This window comes from Budorcas taxicolor, chromosome 24 (genome assembly GCF_023091745.1).
Source record: "Budorcas taxicolor isolate Tak-1 chromosome 24, Takin1.1, whole genome shotgun sequence".
Taxonomy (NCBI): domain Eukaryota; kingdom Metazoa; phylum Chordata; class Mammalia; order Artiodactyla; family Bovidae; genus Budorcas; species Budorcas taxicolor.
Window position 1 is genome coordinate 32667309 of NC_068933.1, and position 20217 is coordinate 32687525.

Consider the following 20217-nt stretch of genomic DNA (forward strand, 5'->3'; position numbering starts at 1 on the left):
TAATGTTTTTGAAAAGGAGTCTGCTAACTTCCAATTCAATCAGAAATACAAACATGTTCAGAACCTGACAGTTAAACCATCTGGCCCATTCTTCCTGAGACGGCTCTCCAACAGCGCCCTCCCCACCACTGACCTTCGGTCGCACGCCCAGGAAGCCGCTGCAGTTGTCTGCCCCGCAGTGGCACTCCGTCCTGCCGTTGCCCAGACAGTCCAGGTTGTAATTAAATGTTAGCTCCATCCCTAGGCCACAAGAGAGAGAACCGTTCATACTCAAGCCCCAGGGAAGAGAGAAGCTGTCAAAGACACAGCCTCACACTGAAAAAAGAGACAGGATTCTGATAGGTCCCACATGAACGCAGTGATGGGGAAAGGGAAAACAAACAAACAAACAAAACCTAGAGGAAGACATCCCCATCCACCAGTGATTAAAGCAAAAAGAAATATTGTGCAAAGGCCATCACAGCCTTTTCACCGAAGTGGTCAAACACTATGAAAGGGAGACTGAGAATCTGAAATCTGAAATCTGTGCTCAAGGAAAACGGGCTCTAGTTCAGGCCTCCTTTTCTAAAACTAATTCACACTTAGTGTCCGAGTGAACAATATGACCGTGGAATTGTCACAACCATACCATGTTCAGTAGCTAATGTCTTACATTATGATCAGAAAAAGATTTCAAAATGCAGGTTTACTATACAAACCCGAAGACCCAGGGATTCAAACTAGGAGGTCCAAGCTTCCTTTGGCTGGGCCTCAGCAATCCACAGTGAGTGCTAGAAACACACTTTAAATCCCTTTCAGTTATGGCACTTCCCTTCCCACCCATTTTTCTAACAAAGGAGAAATTAAGTTCTGCTGCTATGATGGTGGATGGGCAAGGAAAAATAAAAGCAGTGACTGCTTCAAAAAGCTTTTTATGTCTAATTTGGAACAGAATGCTCTTTCAAACTAAAAACCAAAACAAGAAAGCTCCCACAAACAACCCAAGAAACCAGCTGATGTTAACGCAGGCTCATTACTTTAAAAAAGAAAAAGAAAACAAAAGTTTAAACATCTGCTTGCATTACACAGACAGCAATCATTTGGAGAATGAATTTGCTTCTACTAATCTCCCTTTTGCAGGATATAGAGTTTTACTTCTTAATGACAGATAATTCTAAACACAGCTCTTTATCTTATTTGAATAAATATGTGAGGGTCGAAACTTGAAGAGTGTCCTGGGAGAGGGAGCAACTTAAGTTCCTTTTACCTGCAGGAATGTCACAAAGAGCAAAAAGCCCAACGCGAACGTCTCCATTCACGGTCCACTTCTGGGTTTCACAGTTTGGATTACAACTGTGGTTCATAAAGCGAGAATAATTTCCCTTTGGGCCAGCATCAATGATACGGTCCTTCAGAAAGAAAAGAAAGGAAGAGAGAGCTCCTTTGACATAATACTGAGCATCAGCGTGTAGGAGAAACCCCCAGCTCAGGCAAGAGCCCCAGGGCAGCGCCGAGCACCACCAGCTGAGGCCTGACCACCTACAGCTTCACAGATGTGCTCCTGGACGACTGAGTCCTCTTCTCTACATGGAGACCAAGTCAGAGCAAGTAAGACAATGTGAAGTCTGGGTTCTTTTGAAGTTTGCTTCTAGGAACAGACTGCAGATAACACCACTTAGAATGTCAGCTGGCCATGGGGCTGAAGGAAAGGTATTTTCTGAGCAGAGCGTGCTCAATTCGGATGTTAATTGAGACGGGGATGATGGTGGTTTGCTGCCATCTCTGCTCTGAGCGAGAAGCAGAGCTGGGGGCCAGGGGCACAGGTGGATGAGAACTTAGGCTACAAAGAGAGAGGGAAGAGAAGAGAGACACTTCTCTGCATGAAGACTTGGGAGATTTGGCTGATGGAAACGCTAGAGTCTGGGATATAATCTTTGTCATTTACATTTACTTATAGGAAAGTTCAAGGTATCATAAGAAGCCCAACATTTTGGCTCCCTGAATTTACACTCTGATAATCCGGAAAGGCCCTGGAGGACACAGCCCCCACAGTGTTGTCCGGATGGCTGCAGGGGTCACTGGCAGTGGGGCTGGGTGTTAAGGAGACAGTCGGCAGCCATGAATATATGGCATTTTATGTTTATACATTATCTGTTCGTGAAAGTGGTAAAACTTTGAGTGACATAACAGTTAAACCAATACTCTTCAATGATTTCTAGTTCTTTTAATGCTATTCTGATTCAGTTTTAGAGAGAGCCTGGAACATAGGAAACACAGGTACTAGTCCTGGTTCTTCGTTAAGCTGTAACAAGATATTCAACACATCATTTCTCATGGCTGGCCTGAGTTTCTCGTCACCTATAAATCAGAGGACTGTTGGAGAAATTCAATAAAGTAGGTTTCGCGGTGAATGTGCTTCAAGTAACACCCACAGTTGCATGTATTGAATCAGAAGTTTTACTTTCTCTTTTCTTTTGACAGCATTCATTTTTTCTGACTCATTAAAAAAAAAAAAGTCTAAACATACAGAATGATTTACAGTTAGATTTTTTTTTGCTAAAGCAGAACTCTCCTGGTGGTTTGTAACTTGGAATCACAGAGATGACTCTCTCCCTTGGTGATAAACAAACTGAGGACCAGGTCTTCCAGTGACTAAGAGCTGAGGCTCAAACCCGGGTGTGTTAACCTTGTTGCTGGTAACCTTCTCACGCACGGCGCTGTGTCACGTGACCTGCAACAATCCCTCACGTTTGTATTCTGGTAAAATGAGCATACTACAGTGGGACGCATACTGGCTACTGCAGACCATTATGCTTTGCTTGAAATGAAACTGAATTAGAGGAAGGAAACTGAATTCAACCTAAGACTATGAGACTAAACCAAAAAAATCCTTTGTTCTTACCAAAAAAAAAAGCAATTTTACCTTGGTAACAGTTAACATATAAAAATTAGTTACACTGTTCTCGTGGGCTCGCTTGATTCGCAATCTGCATTCTTCCTCATCAATTAATTCGCCGACATATTCATTTACAAATTCACCCTGCAGAGGAGCATGCAACAGGCAGAGGACCAATTAGTGTATTGTGTTAGAAAGCATTCCCAAACACCACATGTGTAACCCGAGAGAATTAACCCAAAACCTTCCTGGAAAGAGAAGGACGATACAAAGACCAGAAAACTGACACTGGTCCAAGATTCCTACAATTTCACAAGCACTGGTTTGTGTGCCTGTGTGTTGTTTGTGTACACGCGTGCATTTCTGGGAGTTCTACCAGGTGGGCAGTCAGGCAGCCGCCACCACAGTCAACATACAGATCTGTCCTGTCAACACAGAGGCCCCGAACCGCTCCTTCATAACCATGCCCATCCTCCGTCCCTCATTCGTTCTCCAGCTCTATAGTTTTTTTCTTAATTGTATTTTACGGAAGTATAGTTGACTTACAACGTTGTGTTAATTTCTGATGTGCTGCAGACTGATTCAGTTATACATACACAGACTCTTTTTTTTATATCCATCTCCATTACAGTTTATCACAGGATATTGAATATAGTTCCCAGGGCTAAACACTAGGACCTTACCCAACCCTATAGTTTTGTAATTTTGAGAGTGTGCTATAAAAGGAATCACAATATGTAGCCTTTAGAGATTGGCTTTTTAAAGAAAAACTAAGCCTAATTCCCTTGAGATCTAGCCAAGCTGTTGTGGGTATCAATAGTTTATTGTTTCATTACTGCTGAGTAACAAATAAAGCTTTTATTACCAAATAAAGCTGCTGTGAATATTTTGATAAAGTTTTTATGTAGACAAAGGTTTTCCTTTCTCTGGGATAAATGCTGGGTCATATGGTGAGCATATGTTTAATTTTTTAGAAAACTGCCAAACTATTTCCCAGAGTGGCTGGATCATTTTGAGTTCCCACCACACACTCCCCATGTATGAGAGAGCTGGCTTCCCCATGTCCTCGTCAGCATGTGGTATGTGTGTGCTCAGTCGTGTCTGACTCTTTGTGACCCCGTGGACTGAAGCCCACCAGGCTCCTCTGTCCATGGGATTCTCCAGGAAAGAATACTGGAGTGGGTTGCTATTCCCTTCTCCAGGGGATCTTCCCCACCCAGGGATCGAACCAGGGTCTGCTGAATTGCAGGTAGATTCGTTACCAGGTGAGCTACCAGGGAAGCCCATGGGATAGTCACTGTTTTTCATTCTGCTGTTCTAACAGGTGTGTAGTAATAAGCTCCTTTTTAAAATAAGCGTAAATACCATACATTCAACCTCTCATGTTTATAAATGCATAATCATGAATCACCCTTTCACCTCGAAGACCTGGCTGATTCAATCTAGGGCAACAACATTAACTATAGGATTTCTTGGTGTTAAAAATACATTTCCGAGGCAGAGAAATGTCTTCAGAGGGTAAATTAATATGTATTTGCTATTGTTTTTACCAGACCCGTGTTCCTCCCCCAGCCCCCAACCCAAGTTCTCACCAGCCGCGCTCACCGCTCAGTGCTCAGTATCACAGAATCGAAAGCCTCAGTCATCTAAAGAGAAGCGCTGTAGTGTCTTTTCTGATTCTGATGAGTCATTAAGAGCATAAGCCAATGTCCTTATGTATGGATACTTAGCTTTTTCCCACCAATAAAAAGACAAGACTGTGACTTCAGTATGAGAGAAGGGAGATGGTGGGTCAGTCTGGGCGGCCGGCTGGCCAGCTGGCCACAGAGGACGTGGGCGAGGGCCCATCTGCTTCAAGCAGCTACAGCTCTTCTCGGCTGGACCTGGTCAGCACACAAACGCGCTTCTGGGGGCTTCTCTCCCCCACTGTAACCGACGGGACAGGCTCCGACAGGGAGCTGCGTTTCCCCTCTGCCTGCGACGCTGAGACAGGACAGCTCTGCACGGACACGTACTGCGCGCAGTCGGCCCTGAATGGCTTTCCCTCCATGCGGTCCGGACTTGGACCTTGGCTGCTGAAAACATCTTGCCCCTGTCCCCGGTCTCACCGCCTTCCCAGGTAGATCTCATCACCATCTTGGCTGCACTGCCACCTAGTGTCACTTTATTTTATGGAGAGTTTTCTGTACTGAAGACCGAATAAAGGGGAATTCAGACCCAATCAGCTCCACCTTACTTGTCTGACACACTTGAGATTCAAGTCAAGGTTTCGTTTGAAGAAACGGTTCTGTGGCTTTTAAAGGTCTGAAACCATGTGTTATGGTTTCTATTTACTATTCTATGAAAACTGGTGAATCCTGAGAATCCTGAAAAGTCAAAGCGCTGATATCAAACAAGGCATGTTAAGTCTTGTCAACTCAATATGATTGTGAATAAATATAGTGAATAAATCTGTCTAGTTATTTTGTATAAGAAATGTTTTAGGCATCTAAAAAGTGACAGATCTTTAGCCTTGAAGAGTTGCTTACTGGACCTAAAACCATTAACTGTGAATTCAACTGTGGTTAAAAATAACAAAATAAAGCACTTTAAAAAAGGCAGAAACCTGGAACTCCTCTGGCGGTCCAGTGGTTAGGACTCCATGCTACCAATGAAGGAGGCGCAGGTTTGATCCCTGGTCAGGAAACTAAGATCTCCCATGCCATGAGGCATGGCCAAAAATAAATAAGTAAGTAAATTTTAAAATGCTAGAAATCTATCCTTAAAGGCAACAGCAAAAAGACAGTTTAATTTAGTATTTAATATAATTTTTTTAAGGGCTTCCCCAGTGGCTCAGTGGTAAAGAATCTGCCTGCAGTGCAGGAGCCGTGGGAGATGTGGGTTAGATCCCTGGGTTGGGAAGATCCCCTGGGGGAGAAGGGCATGACAACACACTCCAGTATTGGTACCTGGAGAAGCCCATGGACAAACGAGCCTAGCGGGCTACGGTCCATAGGGTCATAAAGAGTCGACTACGACTGAAGTGACTTAGCATGCACACGTTTTTAATTTCTAAGAAAGAAACCACTTCATAACAGGAAGTCCCTTGTTTAACTCTGGCACACGTTTTTAGGAATCTGTTATGTGTGAAAAGAAGGGGACTGATGGTGTACATTCAGTCTCCCATTGGGCTCCTGTCTCTGAGTGTACCCAAGCCTTCTCCACATTGCTACAGTCTTTTTGACTATGCTGTTCAGGGACTGTGTATGTTCAGCTCTTTTGTAAATGACCAACCAACCGTCTTCCACTAGCAATTCCTCAGGTGCTAAAGGGCAGAATAATCCTGACTATTTTCTTCTCTCTTGATTATATAATTAATTTAGTAACTTAGAACATGGTTTAGAATAAATATAGCTACTGTTAAAAGGTGTCAACATATTAAACTGGGTAGATTTCAGGATGGCTCCACAAACTCCCCTGAAACCATAAGTAAAAACCTGCAAGTGATGTGCAGGGCATTAAAGTGGTATCAAAATGTGCATTATGTGGTGACATTTAAAAAAATATTTATTTGACCGTGTCGGGTCTTAGTCGTGGCATGGCAATCTTCGTTGCGTCATGGGGGAGCTTTTGTTGTGGTACACGAACTCTAGCTGGGGCGGTGGGCTTAGCAGTGGTGGCAGGGGCTTAGTTGCTCCATAGCATGAGGAATCCTAGTTCCCAGACCAGGGATCGAACCCGTGTCCCCTGTACTGCAAGGCGGATTCTTAACCACTGGACCACCAGGGAGTCCCTGTATGATGACACTTTAAATGCAGATGGCCTTTGACCAAGCAACCCAATCCACACACCTGCTGCACTGGTGAATGCTGCAGGTGCTACCTTCAAAATGTCAGAAGTCCAACCACTTTTTTCCTGCTCAACGACAACCCCGGTTAGGCCACACAGCCTGGACTGTCATGGTCTCCTTTTATTGCCCTCTCTCCGTTTGTGTGTATTAACTACACAGAAACAGTTCTAACAGGCAACACACCAACTTAAGAACAATGGTCTTCTCTGGTGAGGAAGGCAAGAATTGGGGAATTTCATTCTTTATTATCTTTTTTGCATTGTTTGAGTTTCTATGTTATACAGCTTTTCATTATAAAGGTGATTTTTTTTTTTAAGGCAGAAAAATGCCAAGAGTAATTTTAAATTCCTACTAGGCCCATCTTCTCTCAGAGAACATGGCTCCAAGTTCTACACATCACCAGGTAATGGTGGGGGGGAGTAGGTGGAGAAGACCAACTTTTTAAAAAACAGATTATTTAGCCCTGTCACCAATATTTCAGTTGACACTCATTTTAACAAGGACCCTGGAAGATTCTCAGGGTCTCTAAAGGTTGAGAGCCACTGTGTGAATAGTAGGATTGGTGATTTTCAATTGAGTTATTTGGATTAAAATATTTTCCACAACGGGCACACATTTCCTAAAGAGACTGCTTTGAAGAATTACCTCAAAGTATAAGAATGAAGATAATTTATAAGTATTAAAGATCTCAACTTTTTCTAGCTGCTCTGTATATATGATCTAATTTGAGACTAGCCACAACTCTTACACATGCAGGGCAGGGTTTATTATATCCATTTTAGAGATGGAGGAACTGAGGCTCAGAGAGGTTAAGTCAGCAGTCCTCATCCTTTTTGGCACCAGGGACTGGTTTCATGGAAGACAATTTTTCCATGGATGAGGGAGAGGGCGGATGATTTCGGGATGATTTAAGTGCATTACATTTCATTGTGCACTTTATTTCTATTATTATCACATCAGTTTCACCTCAGATCATCGGGCATTAGATCCGAGGCTGGAGACCCCTGGGTTAAGTGACTTGACTGGGGGCTTCATGGCTAATTACGATGTTAGAGCAAAGTCCTGGGGTTGCTAGTTTCTGTCCAGTATGTTCTTAACTTCACTGTTTTTCCTTTTACCTATGTTAAATCTAGTTTGCTTAACAAGTAAAAAATATTTCAGAGAGAATGACCAATGTCCTTTCTCCTTCTTATGACTGATCACAGGAAAAGTGAAAGTCACTCAGTCATGTCTGATTCTTTGGGACCCCATGGACTGCAGCGCGCCAGGCTCCTCTGTCCATGGGATTCTCCAGGCAAGAATACTGGAGTGGGTAGCCATTCCGGTCTCCAGGGGATCTTCCCAACCCAGGGATCAAACCCGGGTCACACTGCAGGCAGATTCTTTATCATCTGCTCTTCTAACCATTTCTTACTTGCTCCAGAAGTACCAAACTCTCAACCTGAGAAGTTTCAGAATTGTGGAATGAATCCCTGTGTACTAAATCCTTACTGACACGCTCTGAGAGGCACGGGTCCCGGTCTGCCCCACTGCTGCCCCGCCCCGTGCTACCTTCTTGATGCTCCTCTTGGTCCTGAGGCCCCAGCCCCTCCGCTCGGTCCTGATGACCTCCGCGTCCGGGTAGAGCCTCTTTGTGAAGCACTGGTTCTGACAGCGCTCCCCCGCTGGGCACACCTGGGGGTGACACTCATACTGCAGCATTCGGTTCAGGCACTCGGACTCCAAGCCACATGGGTTCTCGTCGGCTGGCTTGCAGTTGCAGCGGGGAATCTCCGACAGGTCCGCCACCTGGATCTGTACCTTTCCTATCACTTTGTTGGCCTGGCAACAAAATCACAAGTGGGAGGGAGGAATCTGAACAGGAGGTCGGAGACACTCCGGCCCGCCTGGCCCTGCTACTGCCTGTGGAGTGACCCTGATAAAGGATTTCCCCAGTTGAGTAAGCTGAGATTAACAGCTGTCTCTCTTAAGTTGACAAAAATACCAAAACCTGATTCGAGCCCTCATTTATCCTGTGTCTTTCCCCTCCTACCAGTTGATGACAATTTCATAAAGTTGAAACAGCTCTGGGCTCTCTGGAAGAAAGGGGCTAAATCCCTATATTCTTGCTGGTTACAGGACAGGCTGAGGAGCGCAAGCACAGAAATCCCCATCAAACATGTTGCTCCTCAGTATGAGGGGCTCACTCGTCAAAGCCCCCGCCCTCCCAGCGCAGCAGCCTCGGCTCCCAGTGGATGATCCGGCAGAAGCTGTCAGGTTGTTCTGCACAGACTGAGCCGTAATCAGCATAAAGTTTTTACAAGTCAGTTGGGGCCTTCTAACTACTAAGAGAGCAGTTTCAGCTTATCTGTCAAATACCAGCGTTTTCGTGGGTGAAGACTCACTTTGATGTGTTTGTATGGAGGGGGTTTTCTTGAGTTTTTTTCAATCTCCAGTGCTTCTTTACTTTCTCTTTGTGCTTTCAGTTCTTGGAAACGTTTTGCAGCTTCTTCCAACGCTGCCAATAAGACCAGACAAAGCATATAAACACCCCACACCAAATAAACAAAAACCACTAGAAGAGTTGTTATTACCCTGCCTTCCCCATGCACCAAATGGGACCTGAGGTTTTCTTTTAAAAATTATGTCCTGGAAGTAACCATTTATCACCAGGATAAAGTAACACTGAAATGGGATATAATTCATCTGCAGCTGAACACTGCTCTGTGCAAGCTGCCACCTTGGAAAAGAGGCCCCCCTTCAATGGTCAGGGGTTTCCACAGGAAGCTGACAGCAGCTTTTACCTTGCACCAGATTTAAATTCACTTCACTCTTCCCCAGAAAGCTAAACTTCCCGTCAACTTGTTGCAAAAACAGCTGTTAAGACTTAGAGAATGAATTTATGGCTGCCAGGGGGTGGGGAGACAGTTCTGGAGTGTGGGATGGAGAACGCACAGCTATATTTAAAATGGATAACCAACCAGGACCTACTGCGTAGCTCAGGGAACTCTGCTCAAGGTTATGTGGCAGCCCGGACGGGAGGGGAATTTGGGAGAGAATGGACACATGGATATGCATGGCCGAGTCCCTTTGCTATTCACCTGAAACCATCACAACATTGTTTGCAGATCGGATTTACCTCAATACACAGCAAAAAAAAAAGTTTAACAAAATTAGACAGCAAAAAATTTTTACAGAAAACAGCTGTAAGGCTCGTCATGGAAAGTGTTGACTACTCTTCTGTGGCAAAGGTCCTTCACTTAATTAAGGAGACTCTGCGTTCCCAGAAAAATCTCTATGTCTGTAGTAAGATCACTGAGGAAGCTTCTTTCACACACACAGCACAGTCTACTCCGCTGAACGAGTTTTTCCTAAATGACTGGATTGTGAGGTGGTTCTAACATGACTGGAAACTATGGACACCAGGTCATAACACCTGGTGAAACTCCCTAACACCACATGTCCTCTGAGTGAGGAGTGCGGAGAGATCAACAGGAGCGTCAGTTCTGAGCTACGGTGAAAGTCGTCAGACATACCTTTTTTGAAGGTCTTGTTAATACTGGTCTGTCCGTCGGCAAAGCTTTTGTCTCCTTCAACATAAGGGAACACTCTGCCCTGGTGGACCCAGTAGTAGTCGTGAGAGCCGAAGAAGAACACGGGGAAGTCGCCCAGGTCATGCTTGAGGCCCTGGATGTTCAGTGGCACAGACCGGGGGTTGCAGATCTCGGCCGGCCACCATCTGAAAGCGGGAGGATGGAGAGTTGCACTATGCTTTACATGGCTGCGGGAGCCGAAAGACACAGGTTTTGTACTTTGTAATTCTCATTGCAAATCTAAGGACACAGAACACCTCGCTTATCTTTAATCCTGCCCAAACCACATGTCATTTAACAACATACTGATGAACAAATTAATGCATGAAATGGTGAGCACAGACTAAACAACTAGGCCCTAAACACCCAATCTGATTTCTTCCTTAAATATTAGTATTTTATATTTATAAAAGTATATATATCATAAGAATAAAGCATACTAGTAAGGTTAACAGTGAACCTACAATATAACTTAAGAATTAGAATTGGCCAATAAAATATTCCAAACCAGATTTCAGTCCTGGAAAAGTCACGTTTTTCTCCAAATGTGACATTCTTAATTCCAAGATTGTCTTTCAAGCTACAGAATTTTATTCCTGGCAGTCAAGGGAATCATTTGAGAATAAACTGATGCTAATCAGAATAAACTGATGGGAGAATGGCTGCTCCCATTCAAATTGGCATTTTCTGACTCTCTAATCAACCAGGATAAAGTATTTCCTGGTCAAATGTACTAGGCTTGTTTCAGTGTGTATTTCAGAATCTAATTCATCTTAGATCATAATAGACTTGGGATTTGGGACAGGCCTGAAAAAATCATGCTTCACATGATGACTGGTTCACAGCGATCCCTGGGGGATCCACCTGCGAGGTGCACTGGAAGACTTCCTGCAACTGGGCAAGTCAGGAACTGAAGGGGGAAGTCCCTGCAGTACCTGAGATCGTTGATACCAACGGCAGATGCACACAAACTTAATTTTTTTCACTCATTTTATACATGCCCATAAAACCATTTATTTAATGAACAATGAATGACATTATTGGGACGATAAATGATGAACATGCTTCACCTAAAAGCACCCCATGTTCACCTATGGGTTAATTAAAACGTGGGTAGAAGCCTGTGTTCAAATTGTTAAAAACAACACTATTCTGTGTGATCAGTATTTGGTTCCTCTCAAGGCAGGCTGGGCAGTCAGTGGTTGTATTTCTGATTCGTGTTAAGGCCACATGTGGGGTGCAAGTGGTAACCACACACACTAGCTCAGACAGACAGGAGTGTGATTTCTGTCAGCCTTGTTCCAGGCCCACGTCTCCCCCAGGAAGTCTCACATCAGAATAACTAGTCATTGAAAAGAAACAATCTCATGGGGCCCAGAGAGGTCTGATTGGAAAAAATACATTACGAATTAGTCCATGGATATAAAGTCAGGCAGATAAAATGTCACTGGCCTGTGAATGGAAGCTCTGCTTTGGGCCTAACTTTAACTATATATGGTGATGGATGTTAACTAGATTTATTGTGGTGACTGTTTTGCAATGTATACACGTCAAGTCATCATATTTTATACCTGAAACTAACATAACGTCAATTATATTTTTTTAAAGGCAAAAGAAAGTTTTAAAAAGGAAACATTCTGAAATTTATCTGAAGACCTTGGGGCTTCCCTGGTGGCTCAGTGGTAAAGAATCCGCCTGTCAGTGCAGGAGATGAGGGGTTGATACAGGAGATGAAGGGTTGATACAGGAGACAATCCTGGAGAGGAAAATGGCAACTGACTCCAGTATTCTTGCCTGGGAAATCCCACGGACAGAGAAGCCTGGCAGGCTACAGTGCATACTGTTGCAAAAGAGTCAGAGACAACTTAGTGACTAAACAACAACAAAGCCTTCTTACTATTTCTGATATTTCTTATCCGGGAATATCTTATCTATTATTCGTCAAACCTGTACCTATCCCCTCCTGGAAAATATATATATTTTTAATTATAAAAGCACTGTGTGCCAGTCAGAATCACCATCATTAAAAAGTCTGCAAATAACAAATGCTGGTGGGGGTGTGAGGCAAAGGGAACCCTCCTACACTGTTGCTGGGAATGTAAATTGGTATGGTCACTATGGAGAATAGTATGGAGGGTGCTCAGAAAACTAAAAACAGAACTACAATATGAGCCAGCAATCCCACTGCTGGACACATACTTGGACAAAACCATGATTCAAGAAGACACGTGCATCCCTATGTTCATAGCAGTAGTACTTACAACAGCCAAGACAGGGAAACCACCTAACTGCCCGCTGCAGATGAGCGAGTGAAGAGGATGTGGTGTACCTACACAATGAGCGCGACTCAGCCATGAACAAGAACGAAGAATGCCACTCGCGGCGACATGGGCGCATCTGGAGACTATCGTACTAAGTGAAGGGAGCCAGAAACAGGAAAACCAGTACACGCGCTATCACTCCTATGTGGAATCTAAAACGGCACACATGAACTTATCTACAAAACAGAAACAGACTCATGGAGAAATCCAGACTTGTGGTTGCCAAGCGGATGGAGGGAGAGGGAAGAACTGGGAGTCTGGGGTTAACAGATGCAAACTATTACGTAGGGAATGGATAAACAACAAGGTCCTCCTGTAGAGCATAGGAAACTATATCTAATCCCCTGCGATAAGCCATAAAAGAATATAAAGGTATGTATGTATGTAACTGAGTCAGTCTGATGTAACAGCAGAAATTAGCACAACACTATAACTACACTTCAATTAAAAAAGGACATACCTTTAAAATTATTAAATGTAGTTTTATACACACAAAAAAACAATGTAGTTTCTTTTAAAAATTAAAACAATGCAGAAATGTGTAGCAGAAAAGCTGAACACGCTTCCTCCTTATAATCTCATGCCTCAGACTATTAACGTTAGATGTTTTCCAGGTAATAATACAAACATATTATATCGAGATCTCCAGTTTTTACAAGTTGTATACATATACGGAGAGATAATCTGTGTGCTATTTAACATGCTTCCTGAAGGTAACTGGACACTGTGGCCGTTTCCCATGTTACCATGAGCTGCTGCTGCTGCTACTAAGTCGCTTCAGTCGTGTCTGACTCTGTGCGACCCCACAGACAGCAGCCCACCAGGCTCCTCTGTCCCTGGGATTCTCCAGGCAAGAATATTGCAGTGGGTTGCCATTTCCTCCTCCAATGCATGAAAGTGAAAAGTGAAAGTGAAGTAGCTCAGTCATGTCAGACTCTTCGCGACCCCATGGACTGCAGCCTACCAGGCTCCTCCATCCATGGGATTTTCCAGGCAAGAGTACTGGAGTGGGTTGCCATTGCCTTCTCCAGTTACCATGAGCATTACCCTTCTTTTGCCTTCTAGGCACCCTGCAATATGGACTTGACCAATCTACTGACTGGCCATCTGGATCCCTTTCGCACTCAGAAACAATACTGCAGTGAACACCCCATAAGGGCATTTCTGCCCGTCTGTCCAGTGTCTTTCCTTAGATGCACTCCTTGAGGGGAAGTGCTGGGTCCAGGGGTGTACAGTTCAGTCCTGTCACACGACGCCTTTCTTGTACAGGAGCCCTTGTCTCTCCAGGCCCACCTGAGCTGCAGAATTAGTATTCTTAAATCTCTGCCAGCTTGTTAATTGAAAATAAACTTTGTTTTTTTCATGTACATTTTTAGTGAGGCAGGGCACTTTTCACATGTTTATTTTCCATTTGCTCTTCTTCTGCAAACTGGCTCTTTCTCTGTTCCTTTTTCCTTCAGGAAGGTATTCTTCTTTTCTTACTGAGAGTAGAAGAGTTCACCTGGTTTGATATTTGCCTTTTAAAACTTTATATCTTTTGCTGTAAAGTGGAAAATTATTTATATAGTCAAACTGTCCATTTTTTTAAAAAAAGTTTCCTATCATTTGTTAAAAAAATTGGTTGGAGGGGAGCTTCTCAATGCCCCTTATCTCAGCTAAAAATGAAGTTTTTAAGGTTAAATAGGTAAGCAAGCAGTATATTTAAAACAGAAAATGACAGAACCCTTGTTTTAAAAAATTACAGCATGTTTGAAATTCTATAGAAACATATTTAGGATTCTAATTGAAAAGCAGAACTTTACTGTGTTCTTTTGAATAGTATCCATTTTCTTAGTAAAATAATAAACAAACACCTCAAAATGCAGAATGTAAAATTTAAAAAACATATCACTATCCTTTTGTGTGAAGATTTGTTAAAAATAGGCTTCTTCAGAGGAGAAAGATTTAATAAAATAATGGCAACCATGCATACTTCTTGCCTCATTCCCTTAAGAACTAAAGGCTCCTAATGAAATAATCTCTCTCTCTAAATTCTAAAAAGCTCCCTCTTTGCACATAGTTTAGAGCTTCTAGCTAGAACTAAAATAAAACAGATTTAGGGTCAGAAAGAGTTATTTTGGCCAGAATATAAACTGTTAACTTCATTAGAAACCAGAAATGAACATAAATCTAATTAGAATGCAAAAAAAAAAAAAAAAAGGTCTTCCCCACTATCCATATGAGACCTTTTATTCTAAATCCTATTAGTACCATAGTTCATTAGGATAAAATAACTTTCAGAACGTAAAAACAAAAGTCAATCAACCAAAAAAAAAAGGCGGTGGAGGGGGAATCTAACAACCACTAGCCTTCTGAAAGCCCAGACTAAAAATGTTTTCTTTCTTTTTCTGAGGAAGTGGCTGTGCTGTGTGTTGTACCTGTTTCCTGGCCACGCTTGTACAGACTGTGAACTACTCAACAGTGATTGAATACTTCCTCTTTGTCCTTGGAAAAACTTGCCTGTAATTTCCCAATTTGGCCCAAACAATCTGCTTGTAATGCAGCTTCTTGCCAGCTTTGCAATCATTGCAGTTCCAGCAGCCTTCGGGCGTCTCTATGCTCAGGCACTCCGGGTGGAAGGAGGCTGGACACGACTCGCAGCAGAGCAGTCGTCCACCTTGAAACAAAAAAACAGTCTTAATAACTAAGAAGAGAGGAAAGAGAGAGACAAGAAAGTTATCTTTTCAGTGCATTGTGTGATTCAGATTGAGAGAAATTAACAAAGGGATTGAGTTATATTGTAGTGATGGATTAAAATACAAGATAATAAACAGACTTAGCTACTTCAGTCCTTCCTAGGGAGGGCTTCAGTGGCCAGAAACTCAGAGCGTGTGAGGAACTGTGAGTAGGAAAAATATGACTCTTCACCCCTCTGAAATGAGGACTAAATGAGGCACTGGTTTAGCCGTGGGTTAAGACTATTAACATATGACAAATAGATGCATAAAATCTTTAGCCTGAGTAGATATGAGAACAGATTTTCAGAAAAATATGTACTCTTTCTTTCTCCTTGAAAGCTAAGAAAGTAAACAATGGTCATCTTTGTATTTTAATCCAGTGGCACAGCTAACTAAATCCCTTTATAACAATATTAGCGAGAATGAAAATAGCCAATAGGCTGACCACTACTTTTTTCTTCACTTGTAAGCATACAAAAAAGCAAAAAGATCTTGAATTTGTGATTACATTATCATTACCTTTTCAGGAAAGACAAAGAAAGTCAAACAGGCTATATAGCAGTGGTTTACAACTTTTTCATCACCAAGGGTCCCCTTTCCCTTTCCCATGGACTCATGTTTTCAAATATTTTATCAACCAAAAAACCCACCAACACAAAACAAAACAAAAAAAATTTTTAAAGCCACAATTATTTTTTATGTGTTAATTAACTACAGAAATATCTAATAGCCAATTGGAGCTTCAGATCCCAGTAACAAAACTAGTCTTATCATATTAAATTGTTAAAATTAGCCAAATACAGAGAAACTCATGCAACTGTATTTTGCACAAATGGCTGATTCTGTTAAGACTTTCTGAAATATTAAACATAGTTCAAAATTTTGTTTGTAATATTTTCTGACATCATATTGAGAACCACTGCTTTATAGCATGAAAGAAGTATCAGGTAGAATCAAGTATCACATACAAGGAGATCTCTTTAAGTAGCCTAGCAAAATCCTCTCCTTTTAAAAACACAAAATGATCTCTGTATTAAGACAAAAACAGGTGCAGCAAATGAAACAATATTATTTTTAAATGCAAAAAATTAAAGAAATTTGAGGGGAGATTAGGTATTTCAACAAGTGACAGGGAAGAATGTTAATCACTGAAGATGAAATACAATAAAGACATTTACTGTAAAAAAAAAATCATTTTTCCATTAGAAAACCAAGTCTATAACCCATAAGTGTACTGAGATTTAAAGTCTTATAAGCAAAAGGTTAAGAGCCCACTATACAACTTTATCAAATCATATGCTCCAACCTTCTGAGCACTTGCTATCAATTTTCCAGAAAATCTTGTCTTCCTGTAGACTTTCAAACTTCTAACTAATTAACATAAAAACAAAAAGAAAATCCATGTACAATCAATGATGAATTAAATTACTATATTTCCTCTGCTTAAAAGCTTTTACTTCCATCATTTGGATTTTCCCCTTCATCTGCAGATCTTAATGTGGATTAATTGTTTCAATTCTCCAACCTAGAGATTAGCTGCCTGAGTGGTCTCAGCTTAGGTAGGAAATTCTTCTGTAAGTTTAAAGTAAAATGAAATAGTTCATTTTTCCATCAGAAAGAAATGACCAGTAGGGAGAGTGGTCTTTGCAAATAGCTTTGAGGACATGTGATTATTTGGGTTGATGTGGAAAAGTCAGGCTGGCCATTTTTTAACATTATGGAATAGTCCTGAATTTTAAGTCTTATTTCAGAGGAAATACAGACCCTGAATCATCAGTGAAAATCATCACGATTTTTTGACAAAAATACACAGGGAAATAGAAAAATAAAAATATGAACACTCCACCTTGGTGCTATGCAAGAAAACTGCTTTAGGGTGCGAGAGAAGAAAGATAACGGTTCAAGCTAAGCAAACAGAGGGCTCAAAATAATTGCAATTCATGTCAAGGCCAATACCGAGTACTAAACACAAAGTAAGCAACAATTAAATTTGTCTAGTTTTATAAAGGCGCCAGCAGGGAAACCAGGCATTTCCTAAAATGCCTTGGGTAGTCTAATTTTACTGCACTATGGAATTAGTCAGACCCGTGTCCATCTTTTTTTTGGAAACAGGTGGTACCACCAGTAAGATGCCATATTGTGACTTCAATGGAAAACAGACAAAAAGTCAATAGTCTCTCAACCTCCTTCTCCATGGGTTCTAACCAACTTGCTTAGTGATACTTTCCTTTAGTCAGGGGTCGCTACTTCAGATGTCTGACAAACAGCAAACATACATCAGCAGCAGGCAACACAAAGAAAGAAAAAAAAATGAATTAAATTTTCTTTAAAGATTCTGAGCCTGGCCCCAGATCATAATGGAAATGTATACAGGAAAAGGCCTTCACCTTCTAGGTTATTTATTTTACCCTCTAGAATAATAACTCCCCCAATAATTCATTACTGTTAAACTACTCCCCACCCCCCACCCCTGCTATATTATATGTAGGCTCTGTAAGGCAAAACACAAGATTTTTCTTCCATAGATAACTGGGAGAATATAAATATATACATTTAGCTCTTTGTTCTCTGTGGATAAATTATCCATAAGCTATTCTTCAGTTCTGCTGGGCTGCCTTTTAAGCTCCAGTATTTGTGCATTCTCCCAGCTGCCCACCAATGTCTCCTGAGAGAAGGGCAATTAGTTTTCATAGCAAACATTTAAGAAACAAAACGACAGAATGCATTCCAGAATCAAAATTTTAAGTGTCAGTTATCTTTGTTCCCTTCTGTTTAATAACCTATCTTGTTATTTAGTTGAAAGTTAGTAACAAATTACATCCTGTCTGTTCTATTCTAACATGAATGGTAGCTCAGGCAAAAGAGAAAGAGGTCTCAGAATACATTTCTATATTAAGCAGAATCCTAGTCTTTCAATTTTAATAACTACAGATATATGGAATGTGCGAAAATTTATTCAAGAAGTGTAAGTAAAAATTTGTAATAGCAGAATTATTTTAAGCCCTTTTTAATAATTTTGCAGCCATATGAAGACAGTCACAGCCACCAAGGTAGAATTTACTGAAAGCAACAGATGGTGCTTGACAGGCATACATTTTCCCCCTTCATTTAAAGAGAAAAAAATAGGAAATGCAAAAATAAAAGTAAGAGATAAACTATTTTGATTATTACCTTTCTCACATTTCTTTTTGGAAGCTGACGAAGAAGGAATCATAGGTAATTTCATCAACTCTGCACGATTTGATTCGTTCAGTAGGTAGTGGGACTTATAGGCATAGGAACTGAACATGGGGTCTGAATGGTCCTGCACTATCAGCCCTATACGAGACAAACAGAAAGATGTGAGCTGCAATGAAACTACCCATGATTCCATGAGGAAAAATAAACCAACACCTACTATGTAGCTGTGCTTCAAGGTGGGGGAAAAAGAATATGAAGCAAAAGAAAGATCTGACAGAAAAAGCTTTCTACAGTTAGTAAAGGGAGTTTAGGCTACTCAATGCCTTATCTCTACACAGAAATCTACACACCCAGGAAAAAAACTCAAACTCGAGGATTAAACTGTGTTTGATGTCGTTCTGAAAACCCCCTCTGGAAAACAGAGCTATGTTCCTCAGTGTTTAGAAGGACTATGATGACAACCCAAAGAATAAAATGACATATCACTTAATAGTAGAAATAAGCACTGTCTACATGACACAGTAGAGACCCTGGTCACCTTCAATACGTCAAGCAGCACTGAATGGCAGAATCGGGCCTCCCTTCCTCTCTGCTAAGATGTTTAGATACCCTCAAATTCCAGCTTTCTCAGCCAGACAACGACGCTTTCCTTTTATCAGTATGATACATGATTTTAAAGACGCTGTAAGTTGCTGAACTTCAATGAGGTATTGCAAATCTTTAAAATTTTGTCCTGCTAGGATAATAACCAACTTAAGGGTTTATAAAAACGTCCTTTCAATCCACTAATACAGCTGTCCTATTGGAGGAAAACACCATCTGCTCTAACCCACCAGTAGCACACACCTCTCCTCCCTCCCTCCTCCTCCTGCCCCGAGTTAAGTCCATCCTGTAGCCAAGGGACCTGCAAGACCAGGGAAACTTTCTGTTTGTGGTTACTGGTCAGTTTATAACAATCTAAGACTTTACAGTACAAATCACGACAGCAGCTTCACAGAGATCTTTTTGAGAAGAGGGAAGAGTTTTGTTTCTAAAGGGGTGACCATTATTTTTGGTGGATGTTATCTTCATTTGGTGCTGCTCGACACTGAGACAGATTCAGGAAGTATCTCTCATGTGAATGGAACTTGAAATTGCTAATTGGTAATACAGAAGAATCTTTGAATAAAGGTTATATAATGTTGAATGAATTTTATACATTTAATAGAGAAAAGTGGTACACTGGCTTTTAAATAGGGAAGAACAATTTAGAATGTTAAGTAACTTTTATTTTACAGCACCCTTCAGATGAAAGGGAATGCTGAAGAATCTCTACTGCACTGAAATGGCACTTATGACACCATGAGGGGCAGGGGAGGTGGGTTGTTCCTCGAAACGCTGAAGCATTTCCAAAAATATTTCCAGATATTTCAGGCTTTAAGAATTAGCTTAATGATTTTAAACAACCAATAACCAAGAACTAAGACAAAAATCCTCTGTGCAGAGAGAGAAACAACTGCAACACAAGCTAAGTTTCCTAATGCCAAAACATAAAGGACTGAAGTATCCCTTTTAATAAGTGTGGATTTATTACAATTAGATCCCCTTAAAAAAGGAGACCCTCTATAAATACTGATAAAGGAACACGTATCATTTACTTCTGGAGAACTTTTAAGCCCTTTTCAAATCCTAGCATCTGATCTATTTAGAAAATTTTTCTGTAAAATGCTAGAAAAGAAAATGA

General features: G+C 41.3%; 1 protein-coding gene across 1 annotated transcript in view; it reads right to left on the minus strand.

The window, feature by feature from the left end:
* Positions 1-20217, minus strand: part of NSD3 (nuclear receptor binding SET domain protein 3) — a 97766-nt gene that overhangs the window by 1550 nt on the left and 75999 nt on the right. Inside the window, exons 15-22 of the mRNA XM_052661299.1 lie at positions 18486-18632; positions 15097-15253; positions 10220-10422; positions 9089-9201; positions 8256-8525; positions 2903-3019; positions 1247-1388; positions 134-240 (exon numbers count right to left, since the gene is read on the minus strand). Of these exons, the coding sequence (XP_052517259.1) occupies positions 134-240; positions 1247-1388; positions 2903-3019; positions 8256-8525; positions 9089-9201; positions 10220-10422; positions 15097-15253; positions 18486-18632 (1256 nt within the window). The remainder of the gene's footprint in view (positions 1-133; positions 241-1246; positions 1389-2902; positions 3020-8255; positions 8526-9088; positions 9202-10219; positions 10423-15096; positions 15254-18485; positions 18633-20217) is intronic.